The 26,220-nt window shown below is 38.2% G+C and overlaps 1 protein-coding gene across 1 annotated transcript in view; it reads left to right on the forward strand.

The window, feature by feature from the left end:
* Window positions 1-1,677: 1,677 nt before the first annotated feature.
* Window positions 1,678-26,220, forward strand: part of Cd53 (CD53 molecule) — a 31,593-nt gene continuing 7,050 nt past the window's right edge. Inside the window, exons 1-5 of the mRNA XM_051177773.1 lie at window positions 1,678-1,850; window positions 21,677-21,755; window positions 23,457-23,645; window positions 25,526-25,600; window positions 26,084-26,179. Coding sequence (XP_051033730.1) covers window positions 21,693-21,755; window positions 23,457-23,645; window positions 25,526-25,600; window positions 26,084-26,179 — 423 coding nt within the window. The 5' untranslated portion in view covers window positions 1,678-1,850; window positions 21,677-21,692. The remainder of the gene's footprint in view (window positions 1,851-21,676; window positions 21,756-23,456; window positions 23,646-25,525; window positions 25,601-26,083; window positions 26,180-26,220) is intronic.

A 26,220-nucleotide genomic window follows, 5' to 3' on the forward strand; every position in this document is an offset into this window, starting at 1 on the left:
AGCACTGGCACTAGCTTCTCATTAATTACTGCTGAGTCTTCAGCTCCAGCTGGACCCTTTCCCAAATAACTCTAGCTTGTGTCAAGTTGACATAAATCTAAGCAGCACAGTTACCTCTTAAAATTTCAAGTTAAGCCCCTATTGTTGAACTCATGACACATTTCAGACACTTGACTGGATGGATTAGAGCTGGATTTGACCTGAAATCCTCGCCCTTTGAAGACTAGTTTTCATAGTATCAGAAGATGCTGTGCAGTCTGCCAAGGGAGGCAATCAACCAACAATCCTACATAGGTGTGCTGCATATGAACCACAACAATGGCTGTCATTAAAAATATCCCTAAAGTATAATAGTGACAGCATATCTAGGTGGTAACTATGTAATTGAACTAAAAACCTGTTCAATAGGAGGAATTCCATGTCTGCTTCTGGAAAGCTAGCCAACTACCCGGAGGTAGTGAAGTCATGGATGCCAGAGCAGTGTATACTACTTCCACTTTATCAAAAAAAAAAATCTAACTCCTACTATATTCTAAATAGTTGTCCTTATCCTTATCCTTATCCCCACATTTAAGTCTAGGTCTTAACCCTCATCAAAGAATCTTATCTTTACAGCAGAGACAAATACAAAAAGCCACAACTAGTCAAATTGCAGAGAACATCTGATCATGAAGTTGCCCATCCTCAATGAATACATTTCTCACACCCAAGGATCAGAGAATGTGGACACGTGGATTAAAAAAAATTCAAAAACAGAAGACCAGAATTTAAGTAATGTGAATTCATATTAATTCATATTTCCTTGCTAGCGAAGGATGTTGAGCATTTAAAACTACTGTTGGACACATGTATTTCTTCTTTGGAGACTGTCTCATAAGTTCATTGGCCTCTTCATCAATAAGCAGTTTTGAAGTTTTTTGGTGATTACATTGTGCAATTCTTTAAATTTGTAGATATCAAACTTCTGTCTGACATATAACCAGCAAAGGCATTGTCACATTCTGTATGTGATCTGTTCTTCTCTGGTAGGCTCTTTGCTATATAGAAGCATTTTAATATTCTGTAATTCCTGTTCTTTTGGGATTCTATTCCAGAATTTTTGCTTATACCAATATTCTGAAGTGTTTTCCCTAGTAGTTTCAGCATTTTATGTTTTAAATTAAGAATTTGGATCTACTTTGAACTGATTTTTATGCAGGGTGTAAGATACAGATCTAATTGGATTCTTCCATTAGTAGTTGTCTAATCTTGTCTGTACCTCTTATTCATTACACCATATTTTTCCCAGTGCACATTTTCACACCTTTGTCCAAAAGGTATTCCTACCCATACAAGTTTATTTCTGTGTCCTCTATTTGGTTCTATTGGTCTACAAGTATGTTTTGGTTTTAGTCCCTCACTGTCTTTGTCAATATGGTTTAGTAATATAGTTTGTGGGCCACGTGCACAAGAAAAGATCCACAGGTAGTTCCCAGGTGCCGTTTCAATTGAGAAGCACTGTTCTCTAGACAGGAGCCATCACCCAAATCACTGTAGAGTCCCCTAGGACTCAGATTGGTGTGTCAGGTCTTTGGTTCCCATAAACCAGCTTAGAGTAGCATGTGGGTGGACACCTCTAAAAACCACTGGGGAACAGTTGAATATCTGAGACTAGGAGAAAACACTCAGTCTCACTTCCTCACTCTTCTTGCTTGGGTTTCCTGTCATCACGGCATGATCATATTTTTTCTCTCTTCACTTCTCCTTTTACACAAATAGACTCAGACTTCTGTGTTACCAGCCTGTGCTGGCCACCTTAAAGATAATCAACAAATTCTGCCTGAAGTACTGAGGGACACTGCATACAAAAGGTAAGACTTATGATTTTAACATCTCTGAACCAGCTAATGTGGGGCACAGCATTTTAAGGGTTCCCGTACATCTCTCTAGTAACTTTAAAATTTCTGGTTTCATAAGTATTCAGATCAGCAGTTCCCTCCGGCAATCAGGATAGAAATCCTTGGATTTATTGTGTTGTCTGATATCTCTTTGTGCCTGAGGTTCCTTGAGCATACATCACTACAGAAGTGAATTGCTTACTGTGTATGGTGGTTTATGATGGTTGAAGTTTTCTGTGTGAGATGAGTATTGAAATGGGGGAGATCTTCTATGGTGTTTGATCTTTAGAAAACTTGAGTCTTTGATTTTTCTTTGAGACAGGGTTTCTCTGTGGCTTTGGAAGTTGTCCTGGAACTAGGTCTCATTGACCAGGCTGGTCTCGAACTCACAGAGATCCGTCTGCCTTTGCCTCCTGAGTGCTGGAATTAAAGGTGTGCACCACCAAAGCCGGGCTCTTGAGTTTTGATTTTAAAGTGTGGAGAGAAGTAATAGAGTGCTTTAGAGCAGTAGCCAAGAGATGCATTGTTTTCATCAGAAAATATTTTATAGGGAAAGTTGGTGCTCTGACTGTCATGCTTTGGTATAAGATGGGGGAAAAATCCAAAACAAAACAACAACAAAAAAACCCTCTACAATGCAGTAGGTGCCCTGTAACTGCACTTTATGATTTTATTCCTAGGTACCTCCTAAGGATGCTTAGTTTGGGGGCTTTTAAAAAGCAATACAAACATTGTGATCTAAAGTACTTCTTTCTCCACATTAACTGATCCTTGATATATGAAGCACGAACACTGATAAATCTCATATAGAGTGGTCAGCTGAGAGGAAACACACAACTTGATACAGCAGTAGTTTCCAACTCATGGAGCAAAACTAATTTCAGGTTGCAAGTATTAGGCAGAGGGATAGTCAAGCTTTGGTTCTAACTTCTGAGACTAACATGGTTCTCCATTGTCAATACAATATGTCTGTCAGGCCTTTCTTGGTCTAGGAGCTGCAAGAAGCTAATTTGATTATGATCTAAAGGAGAGAGAAGAAAGTCCTCTGTGACCACATTTACTTACCTAAAAATCAGGGGAGAGAATGGGGAGATAGTTGCAGCTTACCAAAGTCTCCTTCAGAGGCTAACAAACTCTATAATAGAAATAACAACTAGTTTTTAGTGACCGAAGATAACAATCAAGGGTTAGGCACCTCTTGAAATCTGACACAGGTGATGTGGGTAAGGTGGAGAAATGAGGGAGAAGGGAGGATTTGTACAGTAATAATTATGTCCCTAAAGAACTCTTCTGGGCAATCACACATTTTAGAAGACTGATTCAAAGAATAATTGTATCTGCTGGGTGAGCAGTTTTGCTTTCTCAATCTTAAAACGGAATCTTCACTATTTTGAAACCAGTTGATTAGGAGCAGATACTGAACTGAAATGTGGTTTCCTGTGGGGGATGGTTAGATTATTTCTCTTTTAAACACAATGTTCTCTCACCTTTATACCCACAGGAAATGATCCAAAGTTCAGGCCATCACAGTTACCTTACTACCCCTCAAAGGATATCAGCTTTATTTGTTAACAAGAGACATAGCTAGAAAGGGAAACACTACTGTTTTCTTAGCTTCTTTTGTTCTCTGGTTAGCCTCTGATTGACCAGGAGCCCTCAAACTACTGCTTTCCTTCCCCATTCCCTGCTACTCTACAATGTTCCAAGGGCTAGGCATTGTGCTCAGGTGCTGAACACACAAAGACAGCTTATGTTGTTGTCAATCTCAAAGGGACTACCATGGAGGGCAGACAGAGGGATACACAGAACACAAGACAATGTGCTCTTTTCTATAAAGTAGAGAGAATGTTCACAAAGTACAGGAGATTAGGAGTCTGCCAGAGACTCCTTGAGAGAGAAGAGTGGCTGTTATGAATTTATTATAGAGACTGGGACTATAAACATTCCAGCTACAAAACACTGTATATATGCTCCCCCACTCCCTGACACAGGCAAGACAGGAATGAAATTAAGCAAGAGACAATAGTCACATGACAACAGGAAACACCCAGCCCTTTCTCCTACTTGGTAATTAAAAGTAGATGTCAAGTTTACTGAACAAACAAGTCTTAGGTCTATTTCAGGGCAGAGCTATGCCTGAGACTTAGACACAACAATTTTGATGGAATGTGGCTTTGAGCTGCGGAACAGAAGCATATTTCTTCCTCTTTGATTTCAGTGTTTGTTTTCTTTGATCAGAAGGGTAGAGTTTTTTTTTTTTTTTTTTTTTTTTTTTTTTTTTTTGTGTGTGTGTGTGTGTGTGTGTGACATTATAGCCATTCCCTTTTCCTTTAGTTTCCTTCCAACAACTACTGTGTTGATTTAGTTATAGTGGCTTAAGTTCAGAGTCAGCGTACAGAACTTCTTTATACCCCAACAAACATCTACTGTGTAGTTCACTCTGTGCACTAAGCATCTGTCCTAAGGATGTTATTAGGACTAGCTACCACTTAAGTGTAGACATTAATGTAAAAGAATCATGTAGAAACCAGACATCTGTCTAGATCTGGTCTCCAAAGTTGCTAATATTAGGCACGAGGGCAGTTGGGCACTTGGATTATAAAGACTGTCTGAACAAAGGTTTTGAAAAAGAGAAAAATATGTACTTCCAAAGCCAGCAGGTAAGATCTCACAATATAAGTCATTAATCTCTATGTTGGGCTATAGAGATAAATCTTCTTTACTAATTATCCATTTTCACCAAGTAGAAAAGTAATATGTTTTATTGCAAAGTTCTTTTTGGTTTTAAGATAATAAAGAGGGTAATGATGTCTACTAGGTAGACTGTGTGAGTTCTCTGTATAACTAATCCTAGTTTAAGTAATTACCTTATTTATAATCATCTCTACATGTGCTAGGGGCTAGTAACATCTTGCTAAGCCCCCCAGTGGGAGGAATATCCCTCCACACACTATAATGAGCTTTTTCTTACAAAAGGCAAACAAGTTTCTCGTTAAGCATGTAATTGCTCCCTCTGTTAGGGTATCTCTTTCCTTTCTCTCCTTTTCTGTTCTTCACTCAAATCTACCTTCCTGGTCCCTCATGTTCTCCTCCCTCCTCCTCTTCTCCCCTCCTTTTTCTCCTTCCTCTCTTCCTCATCCCAACATGCTTCCAAATTACTTAGGGGATCTTTTCTCTTTCCCCTTCTTGGGGGTCTATATATGTCTCTCTTTGTGCCTTCCTTTTTCCCTAGCTTCTCTGGAGTTGTGGATTGTAGGCTGGTTATTCTTTGCTCTATGTCTAATATGCACTTATGAGTAAGTACATGATATGCTTGTCTTTCTGTGTCTAGGTGGGGGGAATGGGAGGATAGGAGAAAGAGAGAGAGAGAGCACATTGTATTGTGCTCCATGTACCCCCTATATTTGCCCTCCATCCACTTGCCTACAGATTTCAAGATGTCATTTTTTTTAGCACTGAATAGCACTTCATTGTTTAAATGTACCACATTTTCTTTATCTAGTTTTTGGTTGCGGTCATCTATGTTGCTTCCAGGTTCTGGCTATTGCAAATAATGCTGCTATGAACATAGTTGAATAGATGTCCTTGTGGTATAAATGTGCATCCTTTGGGTATATGCTTAAGAGTGGAATTGCTGGATCTTGAGATAGATTGATCTTCAAACCACCTGGCACTAGGGGAATTTCTGAATCTACAAGGATGATCCCAACAAAGAATCTAAGCAATAATAGAGAGGCTACTTTAAATGCCCTTCCCCTATGATGAGATTGATGACTACCTTAAGTGCCATCATAATGATGCCATCCAGTAGCTGATGGAAAGCAGAAGCAGAGATTCATGGCTAAGCACTGAGCTGGACTCCTGAAATCTAGTTGTAGAGAGGGAGGAGTGATGACCAAAGGGGTCAAGACCATGCTGCAGGAAACCCACAGAGATAGCTGACTTGAGCAAGTGGGAGCTCAAAGTCTTTAGACTGACAGCTGGGGAACCTGCATAAGACTGAACGGGGGGGGGGGTGTTGGGCAGTCTATGGGGATTCTGTCAATGGAACAAGTATTTATACCTAGAGTATGAATGGGCTTTGGGAGCCCATTCCCTATGGAGGTATACATTGTCAGCTAGGTACATGGGGGATGGCCTAGGTCCTGCCCCAATGATATGTCAGACTTTGATGGTACCCCATGGGAGGCATCCTCATCCTTGAGGAGTGGTTGGGGGTGTGTGGGATGGGGAGATGGTCAAGGGAGTGGGAGGACAGGAGGGAACTGGGATTGGTATATAAAATAAGATTGTTTTAATTAAAATAAAAATTAATTTTAAAAAGTCAAACAAAACTTTAAAAGAAGTACTTCCAAGAAACAAAATGAGGAAAAAGGTTATTAGAGCCTTTCTAGCCCCTAGTACATTTCACTCTAGAGGCTTCTCAGGGCCATTCTCTGGATGACTTGATCTTTCACTCAACACTCACTGAACCTCTGGCACTGAACTATTTAGGAAATTCTATCATACTGTCTCTTTAGAACACCTATGAAGGCAATATTAATAGCTGTGTTTAAAGATGAGGAACCTGGAAATTTGATAGCTTATGGAAGTTGCCCAAGGCTGTAATTATGATAAGTCACAGTGTTGCTACTTAAACTAAACCTGATTCTAAAGTCTGGTTTATCAAAACATGATCTTCATGCTTACAACTCAATAAGTCATCTTCGCCAAGTTACACTATTCACATCTGGTTTTTCCATGCCTTGGAACAACTGCAGGTCAGAGATAACTTGCGATCTGACTCCACTTGATCCTACCTGAATAGCAGAAAGTCCACCAAAGCTCTGTGCTTTGCTGAAGCTAACATTAGGCTGACACACAGGCCCAAGTCTTAATGTATCTGTGGAGCATATCAACAAGAGATGATATGCTCTCCCATCAAGGTCTGCCTGTCTTGGCTTGATATGTATTGGCCTGTCAATAACCAGACCTGTCCAAAATATCCTTCAATGTAATGATACAACATTATGAATAAGAAATTTTCAGTATAAGAAAACTGTGTGGTTTTGTAAGTATACTCTCTTACAGACCCACATGAACATTAACTTACAAGTTTATTAATAAGTACACATTAAAGCCATTCATTTTTGTTTTCCAAATTATTTCATTTACCTTTTGAGCATATAACTACATCATCCTCCCTTCTAATTCCTCTCCACAAATCCTCCTGTATACTCCCCCATAGTTCTTTTTCAAATTCATGGAATGTTGTCATTAATTATTGTCACACACACAGACATCACTAGATATAATTATAGCCTGTTCAGTTTGTATAATGTTACTTACATGTATGTTTTTTGGGACCGACCATTTGGTAGTGGATAACCTTTTGGTGTGTTCTTTCCTGGAGAAGATTATTCCTTCCATTCTCAGCATCCTCAGTTGCCTGCAGGTTTTTGTCTAGGCTGAGGCCTTGCGGGCTTTCCTCCAGTCCACATTAGAGTGTCTATTGTTGTTCTTGTTCAACTCATGTTTAGGCAGTCACATTGGTGAGACTTTATGTATGTAGCTTCCAACATTCCTGGGAGACACAACAAAATTCCTGATCTTCTTGCTCTTATAGTCTTATAGTCTTGCTCTGAGTCTTAAGTATGGGAACTGTTTCTTAAATGCATTCATTGGGACTGGGCTCCATAACTCCTCATTTTGATGGGTTGTGGTTTTCTGTGGTGATTTTTGTCTGTTCAAAACAGAAGTTTCATTGATGTAGACTGAGGACTACATTTATTTGTGGGCATAAGGATAAACATTGAGACTATAGTTAGGGATTACACTGGTTTAGTAAAGTGACATTTGTAAGTTTTCTTACAGGATCCACAACTTCACTAGTCCTAGGTAGTTGTCTAGGTTTCTGGTATTTTCTTATTGTTAAGTGGGTCTGAAGTACAATTATAAACCTGTTATGCTATGACTGCATCCTTTGGGTTTTCATGCCATGCTGGCTGTTATGGTTCAAAGGCACCATTTCTTTTTAGGACTATTGGTAACTTCCCTCCTTTGGTTGCTTACAAGGCATTTAAATTGTTGTCACTTACTTTAAAATGTTCTGACCATAGATTTCTTGCATTCCCTACTGCCTGGGTTTTTGCTTTGTTTGAGAAGCACTTGTCAATACCTTGTAAATGCTCAATGTAAAAGAAAAGCTCCTTGCTGAAGTTACATACTGGCCTCTGAAACTGAATTTTATAAAGACAAAGCTCAAGAACTGGTAGGGTTTTTTTTTTAATTTTTTGCTAACCACAGCCACCTCTAAACTTGTTCCCACTGAGAGCAAGAGTAGATCGTGCTGCAATTACAAATAAAAAGTGAGAGAGAGAGAGATCAAACTAGGAACCTACACGATAGTTCACTAATCCAAGCTCTTTACTTGGAGTAATTAAATGGTGCTTAGCTCTGGCTTCCACACTGGGTCCTAGGATGTGGCCTCAGGTCATTGTGGTTTAGTCTTGAAGATTTCCTGGAATTTGACGTTAGGAGCCTTCTTCATAAAGAGAATCCAGTGAGAATGTTGTGAGTCATGGTGGCGGAAGTGGCAGCTTTTAACTGTTAGGTAGGTGTCAGTTCCTCTGAATGTTACACAGAAGGTTGGGAGGATCAGAAGCTAGCTGGCCAGCAATGGTGAAGGAAGGGTGGGGGAAAGAAATTTGTCTGAGCTTATAAGAAAACAGGGCTATTGTAGCATTTTGCAAAAGTAATGGTCATATTCACCAACTGGGTAGATTTTATCCTTCAATTTGACACAAGTCTCAGCAAAGAGAAAACCAGAAAGGGAAGAAACATATTCTTTAGGTTTCTGTGAAGGGCAGAGTCAGTAGTGACACACCCAGTTTTGTGGGCATCTTGATCATTGATAGAAAACAGATTTATATGAATCTAAAAAAGCTGTGACAGGAGTCAAGAATTCTGGGACTTATGTGACTCTAGGAGGCTGATTTGATTACCCCTTGTTAGTTGATGAAGAACTTATTTTCCTATGTTTAAAACATCATTTATTAAAACAACAACAGAAGTACCAAGGCACATGACTACAATATCTTTCTTATTCCACTATATTAGAATATGGAACTAATAAATGAGGCCAAGCTATTTGTTTAGGTACTGATTCAAAGATGAACGAGGTATGCCTTTGTTTTTTTTTTACATTTTTAATTTTTATTACTATTTAGTATTTTTTCTTAGTTTACATATTTATTCCAGTTCCCCCTCCCTCCCACCCTCCCATGCCCCCCCCAAACATCCCATCCTATCCCCCATCCACTCCCCAGGGGGGATGAGGCCATCCATGAGGGATCATCAAAATCTGTCAAGTCATTTGAGGTAGGGCCTAGGCCCTCCCCCATGTCTGTAGATTAAGGGAGTATCCCTCCATGGGGAATGGGCTCCCGAAGTCTGTTTGTGCACTAGGGATATATCCTGGCTCCACTGCCAGAGGTCCCATAGACTGCCCAGGCCTCCTAACTGACACCCACATTCAGGGGATATGGATCAGTCCTACTGGGGGCCATGAACTTCCCCTTGTTCAGGTCAGCAGTTTTTGTGTCTTTCTCCAGCCTGGTTTTGACCCCTTTGTTCATCACTTCTCCATCTCTACAACTGGATTCCAGGAGTTTGGCTCAGTGTTTAGCTGTGGGTGCCTGCCTCTGCTTCCATTAGCTACTGGATGAAGGCTCTAGGATGGCATATAAGGTAGTCATCAATTTCATTGTCAGGGAAAGACATTTAAAGTAGCCTCTCCACTATTGCTTAAATAGTTGGAGTCATCTTTGGAGGGTTCTGGACATTCCCAGAGTACCAGATTTGTCTTCAAACCTATAATGGCTTCCTCTATTATGGTATCCTATTGCGGTTAAATAAGGATAAGGATAAACAAATAGGCAGAATAGATATTTATTCAGGGAGAAATAACTTACAACCTAGATCGATGAACATGAGCAAATTTCACCGGATGCTCTCCTGTCTGAGTCCTGCCTGCAAGAAAGCTTTCCCCGGCTCTTCCTCAGACCTCCTTCCACTGGTCACTTCTGCCCATGGCTCCACCCCCCAATGGGCGTGGTCAGTGCCACAGTAGGAGACAAAGTAAATATCCCTCTACAGTATCTTTTTTAACTCTCATCTGTTTGTCCCCCGACTCAATCTTCCCACTCCATGTTCTCTTCTCTACCCCCCTCTCCCTTTCTTTTTCTCCTAACTCCCTTTCCCCTCCCCGATGCTCCCAATTTGTTCTGGAAATCTTGTCCCTTTCCCCTTCTGTGGGGGACCATGTATATCTCTCCTAGGGTCCTACTTGTTTCCTAGTTTCTCTGGCTCTATGCCTAAAATCCATATATGTGTGAATACATACCATGTTCCTCTTTTTGTGACTGGATTACCTCACTCAGATGGTTTCTTCTAGTTCCATCCATTTGCCTGCAAATTTCAAGATTCCATTGTTTTTTGTTTTTTTTTTTTTTCTGCTGAGTAGTAATTGTGTAAATGTGCCACACTTTCTCCATCCATTCTCAATTGAGGGCATTTAGGTTGCTTCCAGGTTCTGGCTATTACAAACAAAGCTGCTATGAACATAGTTGAACAGACACCCTTGTTGTATTTATGAATGTGCACCCTTTGAGTATATTCCCAAGAGTGGAATTGCTGGATCTTGAGGTAGACTGATTCCCATTTTCCTGAGAAACTGCCTTACCGATTTCCAAAGTGGCCGCACAAGTTTGCACTCCCACCAGCAATGGAGGAGTGTTCCCATTTCCCTACATCTTCTCCATCATAAACTGTCATTAATTTTTTTTTCATTTTAGCCACTCTGGCAGGTGTAAAATGGTACAGGATAGGCCTTTTTTCATAAGCATGCTTACATACAAACTTTGCATCAGTCAAGATAATAATATATCCCAAATTCTCAAAAACTGTTCAGTCTTTTGTAAACTCTTTTACACATCTTTCTCTGTACTCACATCTTACTCTTGTTATGTTTATCTCCATGTAATCTCTGGTCTTATTTCTGTTTCTGTAACCTGTTATATTCCTGGAATTGTGCAGTATGTACTTTAATATTTATCTTTTGTTACTCACCATACTTATTAGTTCTTTGAAAGTTCCATACATCATATTTTGTTAAATTCACTACCTCTTCCAACTCTTCACTGATTCACCAATTTTCTATTCCTTTATATCCTTTTATAAAAAATATGCAAACCAGTTCCTGCTTCCTTAATATTCTTGGGTATGAGGTCTTCCATTGGAAAATGGTTGACTTGGCAGGACAATTAACAATTGACAATATTGCCACTATTTGGGAGTAGAATAGTATGCTCATATCCCCTCTCTGTTGAGATTTGATTTAGATTAGGTTTGCATAGGTTTTATACATTCAGTCAAAAGCATCTGAGTGTTGGTGGTGCATACCTTTGTTGCTAACACTTGGAAGGTAGAGGCAGGAGGATGTCTGTGAGTTTGAGGCCAGCCTGGTCTATAGAGTTAGTTCCAGGACAGGTTCCAAAGCAATACAGAGAAACCTTGTCTTGAAAAAAAAAAGACACCAACCAAAACCAAGTGGTTTCATATGTGTAGTGTCCCTTCTGCATCTAGCAGGTAATGTTTCATTGTAGTCATCTACCACCTCAGGCTGTTACTTCCTTATGCCCCCTCTTTCTGAGATTATCCATGACCCCTTGGAGGAAAATGATTCTGTCTTTAGGGCTGAACATTCTTCAGTTTCTTATTCTTTGTACTTTGTCAAGTTGGGATTCATTGTGTTAATTACTGTCTATGGCAAAGAGAAATTTCTCAGGTGTAGTTTGTGAGGTGTGCTGATTTATTGTCATAAGGATAAGTCAGTTTAATACTATGTGCTTTTATCAGGGTCCTGAACTGTCTAGACATATATTCTTAGCCTGGTGATTGTACAAGGTATATGTTTCATCTTGTGAACATGACTTAAATTCAACCAGGAAGTATTTGTTTACTCGCATGATGCTCATGTTTTTTTGAGCCAATAGTTCTTTATCTCATAGGATTCATACTTTTATCTTCTAGTAGCTTTTATAGAAACTGCCAGCACTATGGAAAGTTAACCAATAGAGGTGACACTTTGAGATTCATACCCACTTGAGTTTTCACTATGTTCTGTGACTCAAGCATATAGTGTCTTCAGCAATTGGGGCTTACTGCCAAATTCTGGGTGTAACTAAGAACAACAGAAATAGACTATAATATTTGAGAGTCTATGAAATATCAGTGACCAACAATTCCAAAGAAGTAATTCATACCTGGTACTTGGCTTTTTGATAGTCTCTGGTATCTGGTAGGGCATCATTGCCTTGTTTAGGATAACTGACTCCCCTTTAACTATGTATACAGATCTGTTATAGAGATTTCCATATTTTTGAGAAGTCTTTAGTGTTATTTATTAATTCCATACTTTCTCTACTACATACCCTCCATTACACTTCTGTAGCATGTCATATTGCCAAGATGTATTCCACTATCTAGTTAATGCCATAGTTCAATTATGCATCAATATGTCAATTAGTGTTTTTTTTTCCAGTTTGAGATTATAACAAACTAAGTGCTATAAACATTTCTGTACAATTCTTTGAATTATACTCTCATTTTTCTTAATAAAATGCCTAGAAGTTGAAAGAATTTCTGGGTCATAAATGCAATCATATACAAGTCTTTTACAATATTTGTTAGATTTATCCCTATGCTTTTCATAGTTGATGCTATTGTAAATGATAATCTCAAAAATTTATTTATTACCCTTGCTAGTATATAAAAATGCTATCAGTCATGAGTCCCCTAAAATACTAAGCTAATAGCACACACACACACACACACACACACACACACACACACACACACACACACACACCTTGCTTAATTGATTCAGAGGGACTTGTTTTCTGGATGTCTTTCTGCCTACTTTTTCACAGGATTCCTGAGCTCTGAGGGGAGGGATTTGATTGTGACCTCCCATTTTGACTCTCTCTTCAAGTCTGGCTGTGGGTCTCCATTTGTTCCCATCTGCTCTCAGAGGAAGTCTTTCTGATGATAACTGGATAAGGCACTGGTCTATGATTATAGAAGAATATCATTAGGAATGTTTGATTTTACCCTATGTCTCTGGAATATCCAGTCTCTGATTCTTGGTTACCCAAGCAGTGTCAGGTATAGGTTCCTTCTTGTATAGTTTGCCTTGAGTCAATTCAGATATTTTTTTGACAACACCCACAACTTCTATACCACCATTGCCCTATCATTCTTTGCAGGCAGGACAGATTTTATGTCAGAGGTTTTGTGGCTGCATTGTTCACATTTCTCTTTTAGTAGCCTGCAGAGTACCTTCTGCACTAAAGAGACTAGAACACAGTGGTGAAGGCTCCATGTAGGCACTAGTTAAACTTCTCCATGTTTGATAAATTGTGTGGGCATTACCTTGGCAATGGGGAAGCACTGCTGGTTGGCAGAGAGCAACCTTTTGTCTTAGCAACAGCCCTGGTTCTTTGGGGATTTTCATGGGACCCTCTTGACCAATAATTCAATAGAATGCAACTTAGTCCCACCACTGGAAGCATAGCCTGCTGACAAGAGATGGCTAGTTGAGTGTCTGTATCCCCAATTACTACGAGTCTCTATTGGGTTTACATTCATACATTTCAGAAAGTTTCCACTGCACTAGATTTCCATACTATCCCTTTAAAACCACTAAAATCCCCAATTCTAGCCATATTCCTGGAGTCTCTTTCTCTACCCCATTTCCCCAAAACCTGATTTCCCCATCCTGTCCTTACCCCTCCATGGATAGCCACATGCCTGCCCCCCCCAGAACCCTCCTCTTTAACTAACCTCTCTGGGTCTATGAATTATAGCTTAGTTATCATTTACTTAACAGTTAATATCTACTTGTAACTGAAAATAGACCATATTTATCCTTCTGAGTCTGGGTTACCTCATTCAGATGACTTTTCTAGTTCCATTTATGATGTAATTTTTAAAAATATGAGTAATACTCCATTGTGCAAATGTACATTTGCCATTTGTAAATAGGAAGGATAATGTTTTCTTTTTCTTTTTTTCTCTTTTTTTTATTTAATTTTATATAACAAAGTCCAATTAAATGAAAACAAACATTTATATACAATATTTGGGAATTTGGGCGTCATTCTTTCCAAACTACTTCCTGCTGGTAAGGGGCGCTGTCTTGGGGGATTCGAAGAAGATTCAGATATCCTGGCTGTAGTCTGTAGAGCTGTTTTGTCCAGCTGTTTTGAATGTAGGATCAGCTTGTACTCTGTTTCAGGCGGTCTGGCGTGATCAAACCACATTAGTCTGGAAGGAATCCACATCTTTTCATTTTCTGTGGAAACAAAAATAGAAATCCTTTTCCCCAGTAACTTGTCCTTCAACTTAAATTTTGGAGTCAAAGCATTTTTTTTAATTTAATTTATTATTTTATATGTCGATCCCAGTTCCCTCTCCCTCCCTCCCTCCCTCCCCCCAGCCCTCCCTCCCTCCTTCCCTCCCGTTTTACCCTCTCTGCCCTCTCACATGCACTCTAAACACCCTCCCCTCCCATCCCCCCACCCCAATTCCATATGTAGGGGAATGTCATCCAGTAGGGATCATGTAGATTTGACAGGACATGTGAAGTAGGGACTAGGGCTTCTCTCCTGTCTCTAGATTAAGGCAGTTATCCCTCCATGGGGGATATGTTTGCAAAGTCCTTTTGTGCACCAGGGATACATCCAAGCTCCACTGTCTGTGGTCTCTTAGACTGCTCAGTCCTTCTGGCTGAGACCCATATTCAGGGGGGCCCGAGTCAGTCCCATGCTGGCTTCCCAGCTATCAGTCTAGTGGCCTTTAGCTCCTCCTTGTTCAGGTAAGCTGTCTCTATGTGCTTCTGCCGCATGGTCTTGTCCTCTCCATCTGCTTCAGGGTTCTAGTTCGACTCAGTGTTTATGTATGGGTGTTTGCTCCTATTTTCAACAGGCATTATTTGAGGGCTCCATGGATAAGTTAGTTGTTGATCTCACTCTCCGGGAAGGGCATTTATGATAGCCTTTCCACGGAAGCTGAGATTGTTAGTTGGGAGCAGTCTTGTGGTTCTCTCGACCTTTCTTTGTGTTCAACTTTATCTTCAAACCAATATTGGCTCCCTCTTTTATGTTCTCTATCTCTGTCTCTGTCTCTCTCTTTCCTATCTTCCATTCCTAACCAGGCTCAGTCCTCCTGGTCCCACATGCCTTCCTCTCCTCCCCCCCCATTTTCTCCTACTTCTCTCTCAATTCGCTGTCCTCCCCCACTTCACCTGCAATCTGTCCAGCTACTTCACTGAAAATGTTTATGACCTGTAGGGATTTCCTGGTGAAATTTTTTGGGGCCACTAGTATATTACTATCATATCACCTGCAAATTAGGATAGTTTGACTTCCTCTTTTCATATTTGTATCCACTGACGTCCTTCAGTTGTCTTATTGCTCTAGCTGGAACTTCAAGTACTATATTCAATAGGTATGGAGAGAGTTGACAACCTTTCATGTTCCTGGTTTTAGTGGAATTGGATTTTTCTCCATTGAAATTGATGTTGGCTACAGGCTTGTACTTTACCTTTATTGTGCTTAGTTGTGTTCCTTGTATCCACAATCTCTCTAGAACTTTTAATATGAAAGGGTGTTGGGTTTTGTCAAAGTCCTTTTGCGTATCGAATGTTATGATTACGTGGTTTTTTTTCTTTTTCTTTCAGTTTACTTATATGGTAGATCACATTTATTGATGTGATATTGAATTACTTCTGCATTTCTTGGATGAATCCTACTTGATCATGGTGGATGATCTTTTAATGTGTTCTTGGATTTTGTTTGCAAATATTTTATTGTGTATTTTTGCATCCATGTTTGTAATAGAAATTGGCCTGAAATTCTCTTTCTTTGTTGACTCTTTATGTGGTTTTGACCTTGACTTAACTTTGGTAAGTGGTATTTATCAATAAAATTGCCTTTTATTTTTAAAGACTTTATAATTTAGTGGAGTACAGGTTTTTAAATGATGTTCTTATAATTCTCTGGATTTCCTTGGTCTCTGTTGTTATGTCTACCTTTTTATTTCTGATGTTAATTTGAGTATTCTCTCTCTCTTAGTTTGGATAAGGGTTTGGTTATCTTGTTGATTTTCCAAAAAACCAACTCTTTGTTTCATTTATTTCTCTCTCTCTCTCCTCTCTCTCTCTCTCTCTCTCTCTCTCTCTCTCTATATATATATATATATATATATATATATATATATATGCTCTCAGTTTGATTATTTCTTTCTATGCACTCTGCATTTTGTTTTAGAGCTTTCAGGCATGCTGTTACATTGCTTGTATGAGCTTTCTTCTGTGGTGATTCCTCTGTAGGCTTTACAGCAGACAAGGTAAATACTATCTACAAAGAGACAAGCATGAAACTCAACTTAGCCCAATATTATTGTAACTGGTGCTGGACCAGGACTTTTAGAGTCTGGTGCACATAATTATACTCTAGCCATATTTAAGCATAGGACATTCTTTGAAAAAGTATTCAGATAACAATTAACTGAGCCCCAAGTGCACAATCTAAGGCATGTTTATATTGAAATTCCTTTCAAAGTACATTTGGCTTCTATAAGAATAATGGGTACTATTCACTCAAGGATAATTCCCAAGATTTAGAGTCTAGAGAGTTTGGCTGAGGTAAACATAATGCTTGTGGGTGTCTGGATTGCCATATCCCTAAGATAACATAGAAGTCACTTAGGTTGGTTGTAAAGCACAAGTAACATCACACATAAGAGAGGATTTTATGGTCTAAAAGCAATGCATAAGATTTAAGGGGAAAGGGCTTGGATAAGTAAAAACATAAATCCTGGAAGATATAGGCAGAGCCTGTCTAATCAGACAGCAAAGGATCATCATGTTAAAAACTACACCATTCCTGGCATTCCAGGAAGAATAGCTCCCTATCTCATTCCATTGAATAGGTAAGCTGTGCATGTTAAACTTCCCTGGCTTCTCCAGTACATGTTTTTGTGCATAGGCTATTTACTGTCTACAATCACCAACTAATTTTTAATTATAAGCCCGTATTGATATGAACTTCCCTCTTAGCACCCCTTCCATTGTGTCCCATATGTTTGTGTATGCTGTGTATTCATTTTCATTGAATTCTTTTACATATATTTATTATTTTTCTTATTTTACATATCAATCTCAGTTCCCTTTCCCTCCTTCCCTCCCTCCCATGCCCCCTGACTCCCCTCCCTTCCCATTCCCCTCCCCACTTCACAAGGAGGGTGATGCCTTTCAGGAAGGATCAACAAAATCTGTCAGGTCATTTGGAGTATGGATTAGGCCCACCCTTCTGCCTCTAGGCTAAGGAAGTATCCCTCCATGGGGAATGTGCTCTCAAATTCCTTTTGTGCACCAGGGATACTTCCTGGTTTCACTGTCAGAGGTCCTAGACTGCCCAGGCCTTCTAACTGAGAACCTTGTTCAAGGGGTCTGAGTCGGTTCAATGATGGATTCCCTGCTATCAGTCTGGGGGGTCCATTAGCTCCCCCTTGTTCAGATCAGCTGTCTCTGTGGGTTTCTGTATCCTGGTCTTGACCCCATTGACTCCTCCCTCTCTGCAACTGGATTCCAGGAGTTTGTCTCAGTGTGTTAGCTGTGGGTGTCTGCTTCTTAAAAGTCTTTAATTTTGTTCTTTATTTCTTCTATCTAAATACCAACAAGGCCCAACCCTACTTAGCTTCTGAGATCAGATGAGATCTGGTGCATTCAGGGTGGTATGGCCATAGACAATTTTGCTCTTTATTTCTATCTTGACCCATTTTTATTTGTAGAGAGTTGTTCAGCTTCCATGAGTATGTAAGCTTTCTGTTGTTTCTGTTGTTGATGATGTCCAGCTTTAATCCTTTGTAGTCTTATAGGACTCAGGGAGTTATTTCAGTATTTGTGTGCATATTGAGACTTGTTTTATATATGAGTATGTGGTCAGTTTTGAAGAAAGTCCCATGAGGTGTATATTCTTTTTTGTTTAGGTAAAATGTTCTATAAATATTTGCTAGGTTAATTTTTATATAGCTCTAATATTTCTCTATTTAGATTTTGTTTGGATGACCTTTCCCATTGATGAGAATTGGGTCCTGAAGTCTCTCACTATCAGTTGTGATGGTTAGCATGCGATTTAAACTGTAGTAGTGTTTCTTTGACAAACTTGGTGGCCCTTGTGTTTGGGGCATGAATGTTAATAATTGAAATGTCTTGAAGGATTTTTCCTTTGATGAACATGTAGTGTCCTTTCCTATCTCTTGTGATTAGTTTTGATTTGCAGTCTATTTAGTTAGATATTAAAATGACTATGGTGGCTGCTACTTAGGTCCATTGGCTTGGAATATCTTTTTCCAACTCTTTATCCTAAGATAATCTCTATCCTTGATCTTGAGATATGTTTTATGAATGCAGTAGAAGGATGGATCCTGTTCTAACATCCATTCTGTTAGTCTCTGTCTTTTTATTAGGGAATTGAGTCCATTGATACACAGAGATATCAATTACCAATGAAGGTTGATCACTGTTATTTTGTTATTACTAGTGCTGGTGGAATTGGTGCTGGTGACGGTGTGTGTCTGTGTGTGAGTGTGTGAGTGTGTGTGTGTGCATATGCACATGAGTGTGCTTCCCTTTTTTCGATTTTGCTATACTTTCATGTTTTGTATTTCCTGTATATTCATGGATGCAGTTAGCATCATTAAGTTTGAGCTGTCCTTCTAGCATCTTTTGTAAGGCTTGATTTATAGATAAATATTGTTTACATTTAACTTTACCATGGAATATCTTATTTCTCTTTCTGTTGTGATTCAAAGTTTAGTTGAATATAATAGTCTTGGTTGGCATCTGTAGTCTCTTAGAATATCCACCACATCTGTCCAGACCCCTCCAGGTCTCCATTAAGGAGTCAGGTGTAACTCTAAGAGGTCTGACTTTATATGTTCCTTGGTCTTTTTCCCTTGTAGCTTTTATTATTCTTTCTGTGTCCTTTATATTTAGTGTTTTGATTATTACATGGTGAGGGGATTTTCTTTTTTGGTTCAATCATTTGATGTTCTGTATGTTTCTTATATCTTTATAGGCATCTCCTTTAGTTTAGAAAAAATTTCTTGTATGATTTTGTTGAAAACATTTTCTGGGCCTTGGAGTTGGATTTCTTCTCTTTCCTCTCTACCTATTATTCTTGGGTTTGGTATTTTCACCGTGTCCCTAATTTTTTGAACATTTTGTTTCAGGGATTTTTTGTTTGTTTGTTTTTAAATTTTGCATTTTATTTGACAGATGTATCCATTTCCTCTATTGTATCTTCAATAGATGAGATTCTCTCTTCCATCTCTTGTCTTCTCTTGGTGAATCTTGCCTTTAGTTTCTGTTCGAATATCTAAATTTTTCATTTCCAGAGTTCCCTCAGTTTGGGTTTTCTTTATTGATTCTATTTTCAAAGGATGCAATGTGTGATCACTAGTCCCGTTATTTTCAAATACGGCTCAAACACTGTGGTGATGGCACAGAGCAGAGCAAAAATGTTCTTCTCATGTGGTTGAGAAAGAAAGAGAGGGAAAAAAAGAGGAGAGACGGGAGGGAGAAAGATAGAGAGATGTAGAAGGACATATCCTGCAATGGCATGCCCCCAGGAGCCTAAATCTTTCAAATAAGCTGCACCTCCTAAAGAATTTATCACCCTTTATATACTATCAGCTGGAAACCAAGATTTCATTTGACACATGAGTCTTTAGGGCTGTCTAAGATCCAAATCACAACAACCAACAAGAGAACCTAGTCTACTTATTTATGTAGTAATGTTCGTCTTGCCTCTGCCCTATAAATTTTCCTGGAGGATTTCCCTGAATATTTCTGGTAGTGTAGATCTGCTGAAGAGAAATTTCCTTAGCTTTTGTATATATCATAGTCACATCATATGAATATAATGAACAAATCTCATATGTCTCTTACATTCTTCACTATTCTTTTTCATTGATCTTCTTTGTCATCTGAGGTTTCATTGATTTTTTTGTCATGTGAGTAAATTATTTTAATGTAGTTCAGAATTTATTACAGGTATTAATTCTTCAAGTATTTTTTCTTACTTCCTTTGGGGATTCCCATGACATACTCAATATTACTTCATCTAGAGATGCAATTTTGCTTTATTTATTTTTGGATTTTTTTTCAAGACAGTTTCTCTGTGGCTTTGGAGGCTGTCATGGAACTAGCTCTTGTATACTAGGCTGGCCTGGAACTCACAGAGATCGATCCACCTGCCTTTGCCTCTTGAGTGCTGGGATTAAAGGGTGTACACCACCACTGCCTAGATGATGCTCTATTCCTTTATATATTGTTACATATCCTGTTTTGTTCTTTTATGTAATATCTACCATTATTTTTCATTAATACATCCTAGTATGTTTTTATATCTTGCTTTGAAGCTTTAGCCTTGGCAGTTTAATTTACACACACACACACACACACACACACACACACACACACACACAGTGTAGCCTAGGATTATGTCAAACTTGTAATCCTCTTGCATAAGCCTCCCCAGCACCAGGATTATAGGAATTTGTCATATTCTTCATATTCATGTCTTGAAATGAAATTACTCTGATTTATCTAGACGGTCATTGTCTAGATATAAATCCTTCTTTCTCTCTCCTTCCCCCTTTTTTTCTCTCTTCAACCACATTCTCTCTCTCTCCCTCCTTCCTGTGTTTCTCTCTTCACCCTCCAAGTTTGTATCCCCCTAAGGGCTTAAATCAAAGAGTGACAGAGTTGGACACCTGGTGCACTCCTCTGGTGCTCAAATATACATATATGTATATACTATGCAATACATCATAAACATTCACACAGTGGTATCCTTGCTAAAAAAGGATAGTCTTGTTTAAAAGACTGTGTTCATATTGTGGTTTCTTTTAAATTCCTCATTATATATTTGTGTGTTTCATTTCTGCTATAGGATCAACATTGATTGGAAGATGTTTAGTACTTAGCCATGGCCATATCTAGAACAGAAATACCACAGATAATTATGTGTAAAAGGACAAATAATGTATATGTATACCAGCTTGCACTTTCATATGGAGAGTTTTATAGACCATTCAATAACAACTGATGGAAAAGAGGCCATGAATTTGAAAGAGAGTGGAGAGGGGTATATGAGAGTGTTTGGAGGAGTGAATGGGAAGGGATAAATGTTGTAATTAAAATACAGTTACAAAAATAAACCAACAACAACAAATTTAGTAAGTAATGAGTCTCAAGACAGTTAAGGAAATTCCTGATCAAGTCACTGACTTTCTACCCTGCACATCGATCAGCCAGTCCTGGCTATTCTTGGGTAGCCATACATAAGTCACTAATGTCATACAGGACCAAAAACACTGGATTATTCTGTCACTGTGACTCATCTTGTTAGAATAGCTCTATTGTTGGCTCATGAGGCTTACAGTAATACCAAACATTGCTTACTGAATATTCAGTGTTCAAGATGATGGTTTTTCAATTGGGGCTTTAATTTTGAAAGTATGGAAGCAGAGATTTAGGGAAAACTATCCAGTGAAGAGATAAATAGTTCAAACATAAATGGTGTTGATAACCCTTGAATATTAAGCACTTGCATTTAGGAGTCTTTTGTGCTACTTTACAATACTAAATCCTCATTTAAAAATCCTTTCTTATTCCTTCTGCTTTTTAGGTCAAACTATCCCAGCATGGGCATGAGCAGCTTGAAATTGCTGAAATATGTCCTGTTTTTCTTTAACTTGCTCTTTTGGGTAAGTGTATCTCCTTTGAATATGTCTTAAAAAACACCCCTCTATCCCAATTAATCTGTCCTTTCTTCTCAGTTAAAGAATATAGTATAGAATATGAACTGTGCACACCTAGGTAATATCCAGAACATTTTATGTAGGTACAAAGGAGCAATGCCATTTTGTCACAATATAAGTCTTCAAAATTGAAAGTTATCAGTGAGTTAACAATTGAGGTGCCAATTCTATCTAGGGGCTTTAGGGTAACATTGCAAATAGCTGGTATTTATAAGTGAAAAATGGACTACAATTTGGGTGTCAAAGTCTATACTCTCCTCATCCCTGATCCCATGAAAGCATGTTGACTGAGAAATCATGGAAGTTCTAGTTTTTAATTTTTAAAAGAACACCCATAATGACTTCTGCAGTATCTAGGCTGATTTGTATTCTCAATAATAGTGTGAAAGGGTTTCTATCTTCTGCATTCCTGATCATAATTTGTTGTTGATAGTTTTCCTTATGAAAGACATTCCAATGGGATGAAGTGGAGTTTTAGTAGTTAAAGGTGCCTTTTTCAGATATTTATTGGTGATTTGTACTTCATTCTTTTAAGATTATTTTTATTGTTCATTTGTTGTAGTGCTTTCTTGTTCTCTTTTTCTTCAAATTTTGGGCTTCCATATGATCCAGCCATTGTACTCCTCATTTTGTCTCCAAAAGAATCATAATCACCTTACTACAAAGATACTGGAACATCCATAATTTTCACTGGATCATTCACAATAGCTAAATTGTTGATGAGGACTAGACTTCCATCTATAGAGGATAAAGAATATGTGGTATATGTACATGATAGAGCTTTTCTTAGCCATTAAAAGAATAAAGCTATGCAGAAAAAAATATATGGAATTTGAGGTTACTTTGAGTGAATTAAGTTAGTACCATATAGAAAAGTATGGCATCTTCTTCATATGTGGAAGCAAAGAAAAATAAAGAAAGGCACTTAACTCAAAGGGGACTATTAAGAGTGAGAAAGAGAAAAACACAAAAGAAAAAGCACATAAAATAAAGTAATACGGGGTTTAATATGATTATATTACCCTATATTCTTGATGTATAGAAATATAACAATGAAATATTTTATACAATTAATATGGACTAATAAAAATGTAAAGTTGAAGACACATATGTCCATGTATAGGTAATTTAACATGAAAAAAAGATGTCCAAATAGATTTCAGTGTAAAATTCAATACAAAGTTCAGTGTATTGAATTCAGCAGCTGCATTTCATATATAAAATGAATTATTACTCATATTTTTATGAGAATATTTTTATCAATTTGGCATCTCTAGCAGTTTACCCATCAAGATATAAAGTGTCTTCTCTCTCTCTCTCTCTCTCTCTCTCTATCTATCTATCTATATCTATATATATATATCTATATCTATCTATATATATATATATATATATAACATCTCCTTGGTTTATTGTTCTGTGAAGTAAAAGATATGAGTGTGACTCCATATGCAGAAGCTGGTATTTCCTTTCTACGTGATAGTGGGGAAAATGAATATAGAGGTGACCTCATGAGTCTGGAGTGAGTTAAAAGAAAAAAAAAACAAAAAGCAAAATAGATGATTCTGATCTCAAGAACATGAGAATACAAATGAGATACTTAAGAACTATATTTACCTTAGAATGCTATGGAATTCTTCCTTTCAGGTCTGTGGCTGTTGCATTTTGGGCTTTGGTATCTACTTCCTGGTCCAAAACACCTATGGAGTGCTCTTCCGTAACCTTCCCTTCCTGACGCTGGGCAACGTTCTCGTCATTGTGGGCTCAATTATCATGGTAGTTGCCTTCTTGGGCTGCATGGGCTCAATCAAGGAAAATAAGTGCCTGCTTATGTCGGTGAGTCCTTGCATCAACTGTGATATTCTGAGTTGGGGTAGATGATGTCTCAAGTAGAACATATGGATTCTGTCTTGGGAGTAAGACAGTTAGTTCCTCTCTACAGTTGTAGGTCTCCTTTGTATACTCCTATAGGTATAGTATTTTCAGTGCCCTGGGGTCTCCATTGTAACTGAGACATCACATTCACTAGAGGCCTCTCTACAGAAGACTTGACCCTGACTCAAAGTTCCAATACTCAGTTTCTCTATGTGACCACTTCATGCCTTCAAAATTAGTAACATTAAAGCAGGTTTTTAATCACTGCATTTGCAGTCAAGATTAAATAACAAACAGTGCTTGAACCATTGATTGCTTTCTGTATATTCTCTGGTAGCTTTCTTTACACCTACACAGGTCAGGGTTAAGCCAATGAAATAATGCTACCAGTAGTCAGAGTTGGATTCCCATTTCAATTAACAATAAGAATATTTCACCCACAGATCAACCTAATTTAGAAAATGTATTAATTTATTGGGAAGTTTCCAGTTGATTCTAGGCTGCCAAGTTGATTATTAAAGCTAACCATTTCTTATCAGCCAAGATTTTATACACTGATATTAGTTTGTTTCTCACTGGGATTCCCAGGATATATAGAAGACATTGCTGCTATCTGTGGTATCCATTTTACACTGTCAATAATGGTCCTTGTCACTGTTAAGACCTTTCACAGAATAGTATTTTTCCTCGATGTCTGACTGAAGTTAGTTATCTTTCTGCTTAAATCCTTATGTAAAAACATATTTTAGGATCTGACACATAGTAATTTACTGATGAAAAATAATCTCTAGGTTCTTCTGAACATAGTAACCCTCCCCAATGATACAGAGTTCTTCCTTAATTCATGTACAAACTATCCTTCATAGTAGGAGTGACACAATTTAGGTAAAGACCTTGGCTGAAGTCCTTGACTATTAGAAGAAGGGATTTGCAGCAGTTCCCTATCAAATAATGGACCATAGAAGTACCATCAGGCTCAGATTTTGCCTACTAGCATTGGAGTAAAAGAGATATAATTCTCCTAGTATTCTAAGGACAGAGGTTGGTATAACAATGTCTCCATTCTTATGTATTCCCATATCAGTTATACCTTAAGTCATGTGATAAATCTTTTCAAAATCAACATTTAAGCTAAAGCCATGGTAAATAACAATAGTATTTTTGTTTTAAAAAAAGTGTCATCAAAGAGTTCTCAGATAGAAAATTATAGAAAATATCAGCAACAGAACAAATGATTTAAGCAGCCAAAATTGGTGTTTAGATTTTTTTTAAGGTTAAGAACAAATAAAGTTGTGAACATTTTTGTGTAGATATCATGCAGGGATTAAAATTCTAAATTTGTAGATAAAAATTGGCTCAGAACAATGATTGTGCTTCTTTTTCCTCTGTGCGTATGCCCTCCTAAACTTTATCATCATCTATCCTCTACCATGAACTAGACTTGATCTGATATATGGGACCAGGACCCAAACTCATGCTTTAATTTCCTGGCTTTTTGCACAACTGTTTCACTAGGCTAATGCTAAAAACGGACTCCACAGTGTTAGAACAGAGTTAGGCAGTAGCTGATCTGTCTTCTAGAGTCCAGCTGTAGGGAAGAGAACACATATTACTCATAAAACAAGAGGGGACTTAGAAAGCCCTGAGGAAGCAGGTGCAGTTCCCCATGCATAGGTGTGTGTGTGTGTGTGTGTGTGTGTGTGTGTGTGTGTGTGTGTGTGTGAATATGCACATACATGCATGCATAAGCACACATGTGTAGACCTGTTTTCTCCCAAGGCAGAGAGAGGTAGATCAGAAATGGGGATCAATTTTCTGATCATGTCTCTGCTTTGTCACAGTTCTTTGTTCTGCTGATGATTATTCTTCTTGCTGAGGTGACCTTAGCCATCCTGCTTTTTGTGTATGAACAGAAGGTAAGTTATGAAGAACATGGCTTGCTCTCTTCTTTCTGAGATGGGAAATACACTGTGGAGATTTTAGTAAAACAAAATTAGTAGACAGTTATACAAATGAAGTAGAAGGATGAGAGATTAACTGCAGTTGAGAGGAAAAATATGTCATGAAGATTGTAATTGAATGATGCCTTGAAAGATAACTGGAGAGAAAATGAAACAAGCTTGTTTTCCTCTTGCCTACATCTCTTTATAGAGATAGCAAACTTTTCAATAAGATTTGACCTTGGCTTTGGTTTTATCTTTCTTCCCTTGTAACTCTAGTTCTGGAAGGATAAGAGTCCATTATGTATATCCTCTTTAGTTTGTTTTCCCTTATAGTCTTCCTCATCTTACTTTCCCAGTTATGACTCCTTGGGTGGAGGGGTCTAATAGAAATATCTTATTTCTTGAATCTGTCTTGTTTTGACTATATCTTCTCTGGTGGAATATGATTTACTCTAGCTGAACACATATGTAGCAGAGGGCCTGAATGACAGCATTCAACATTATCACTCAGACAACAGCACCATGGCAGCATGGGATTTCATCCAGTCACATGTAAGTACATAAAGAATCTTGCTCAAATGAATCAGATTGAA

This window comes from Phodopus roborovskii, unplaced genomic scaffold, assembly GCF_943737965.1.
Source record: "Phodopus roborovskii unplaced genomic scaffold, PHOROB, whole genome shotgun sequence".
Taxonomy (NCBI): domain Eukaryota; kingdom Metazoa; phylum Chordata; class Mammalia; order Rodentia; family Cricetidae; genus Phodopus; species Phodopus roborovskii.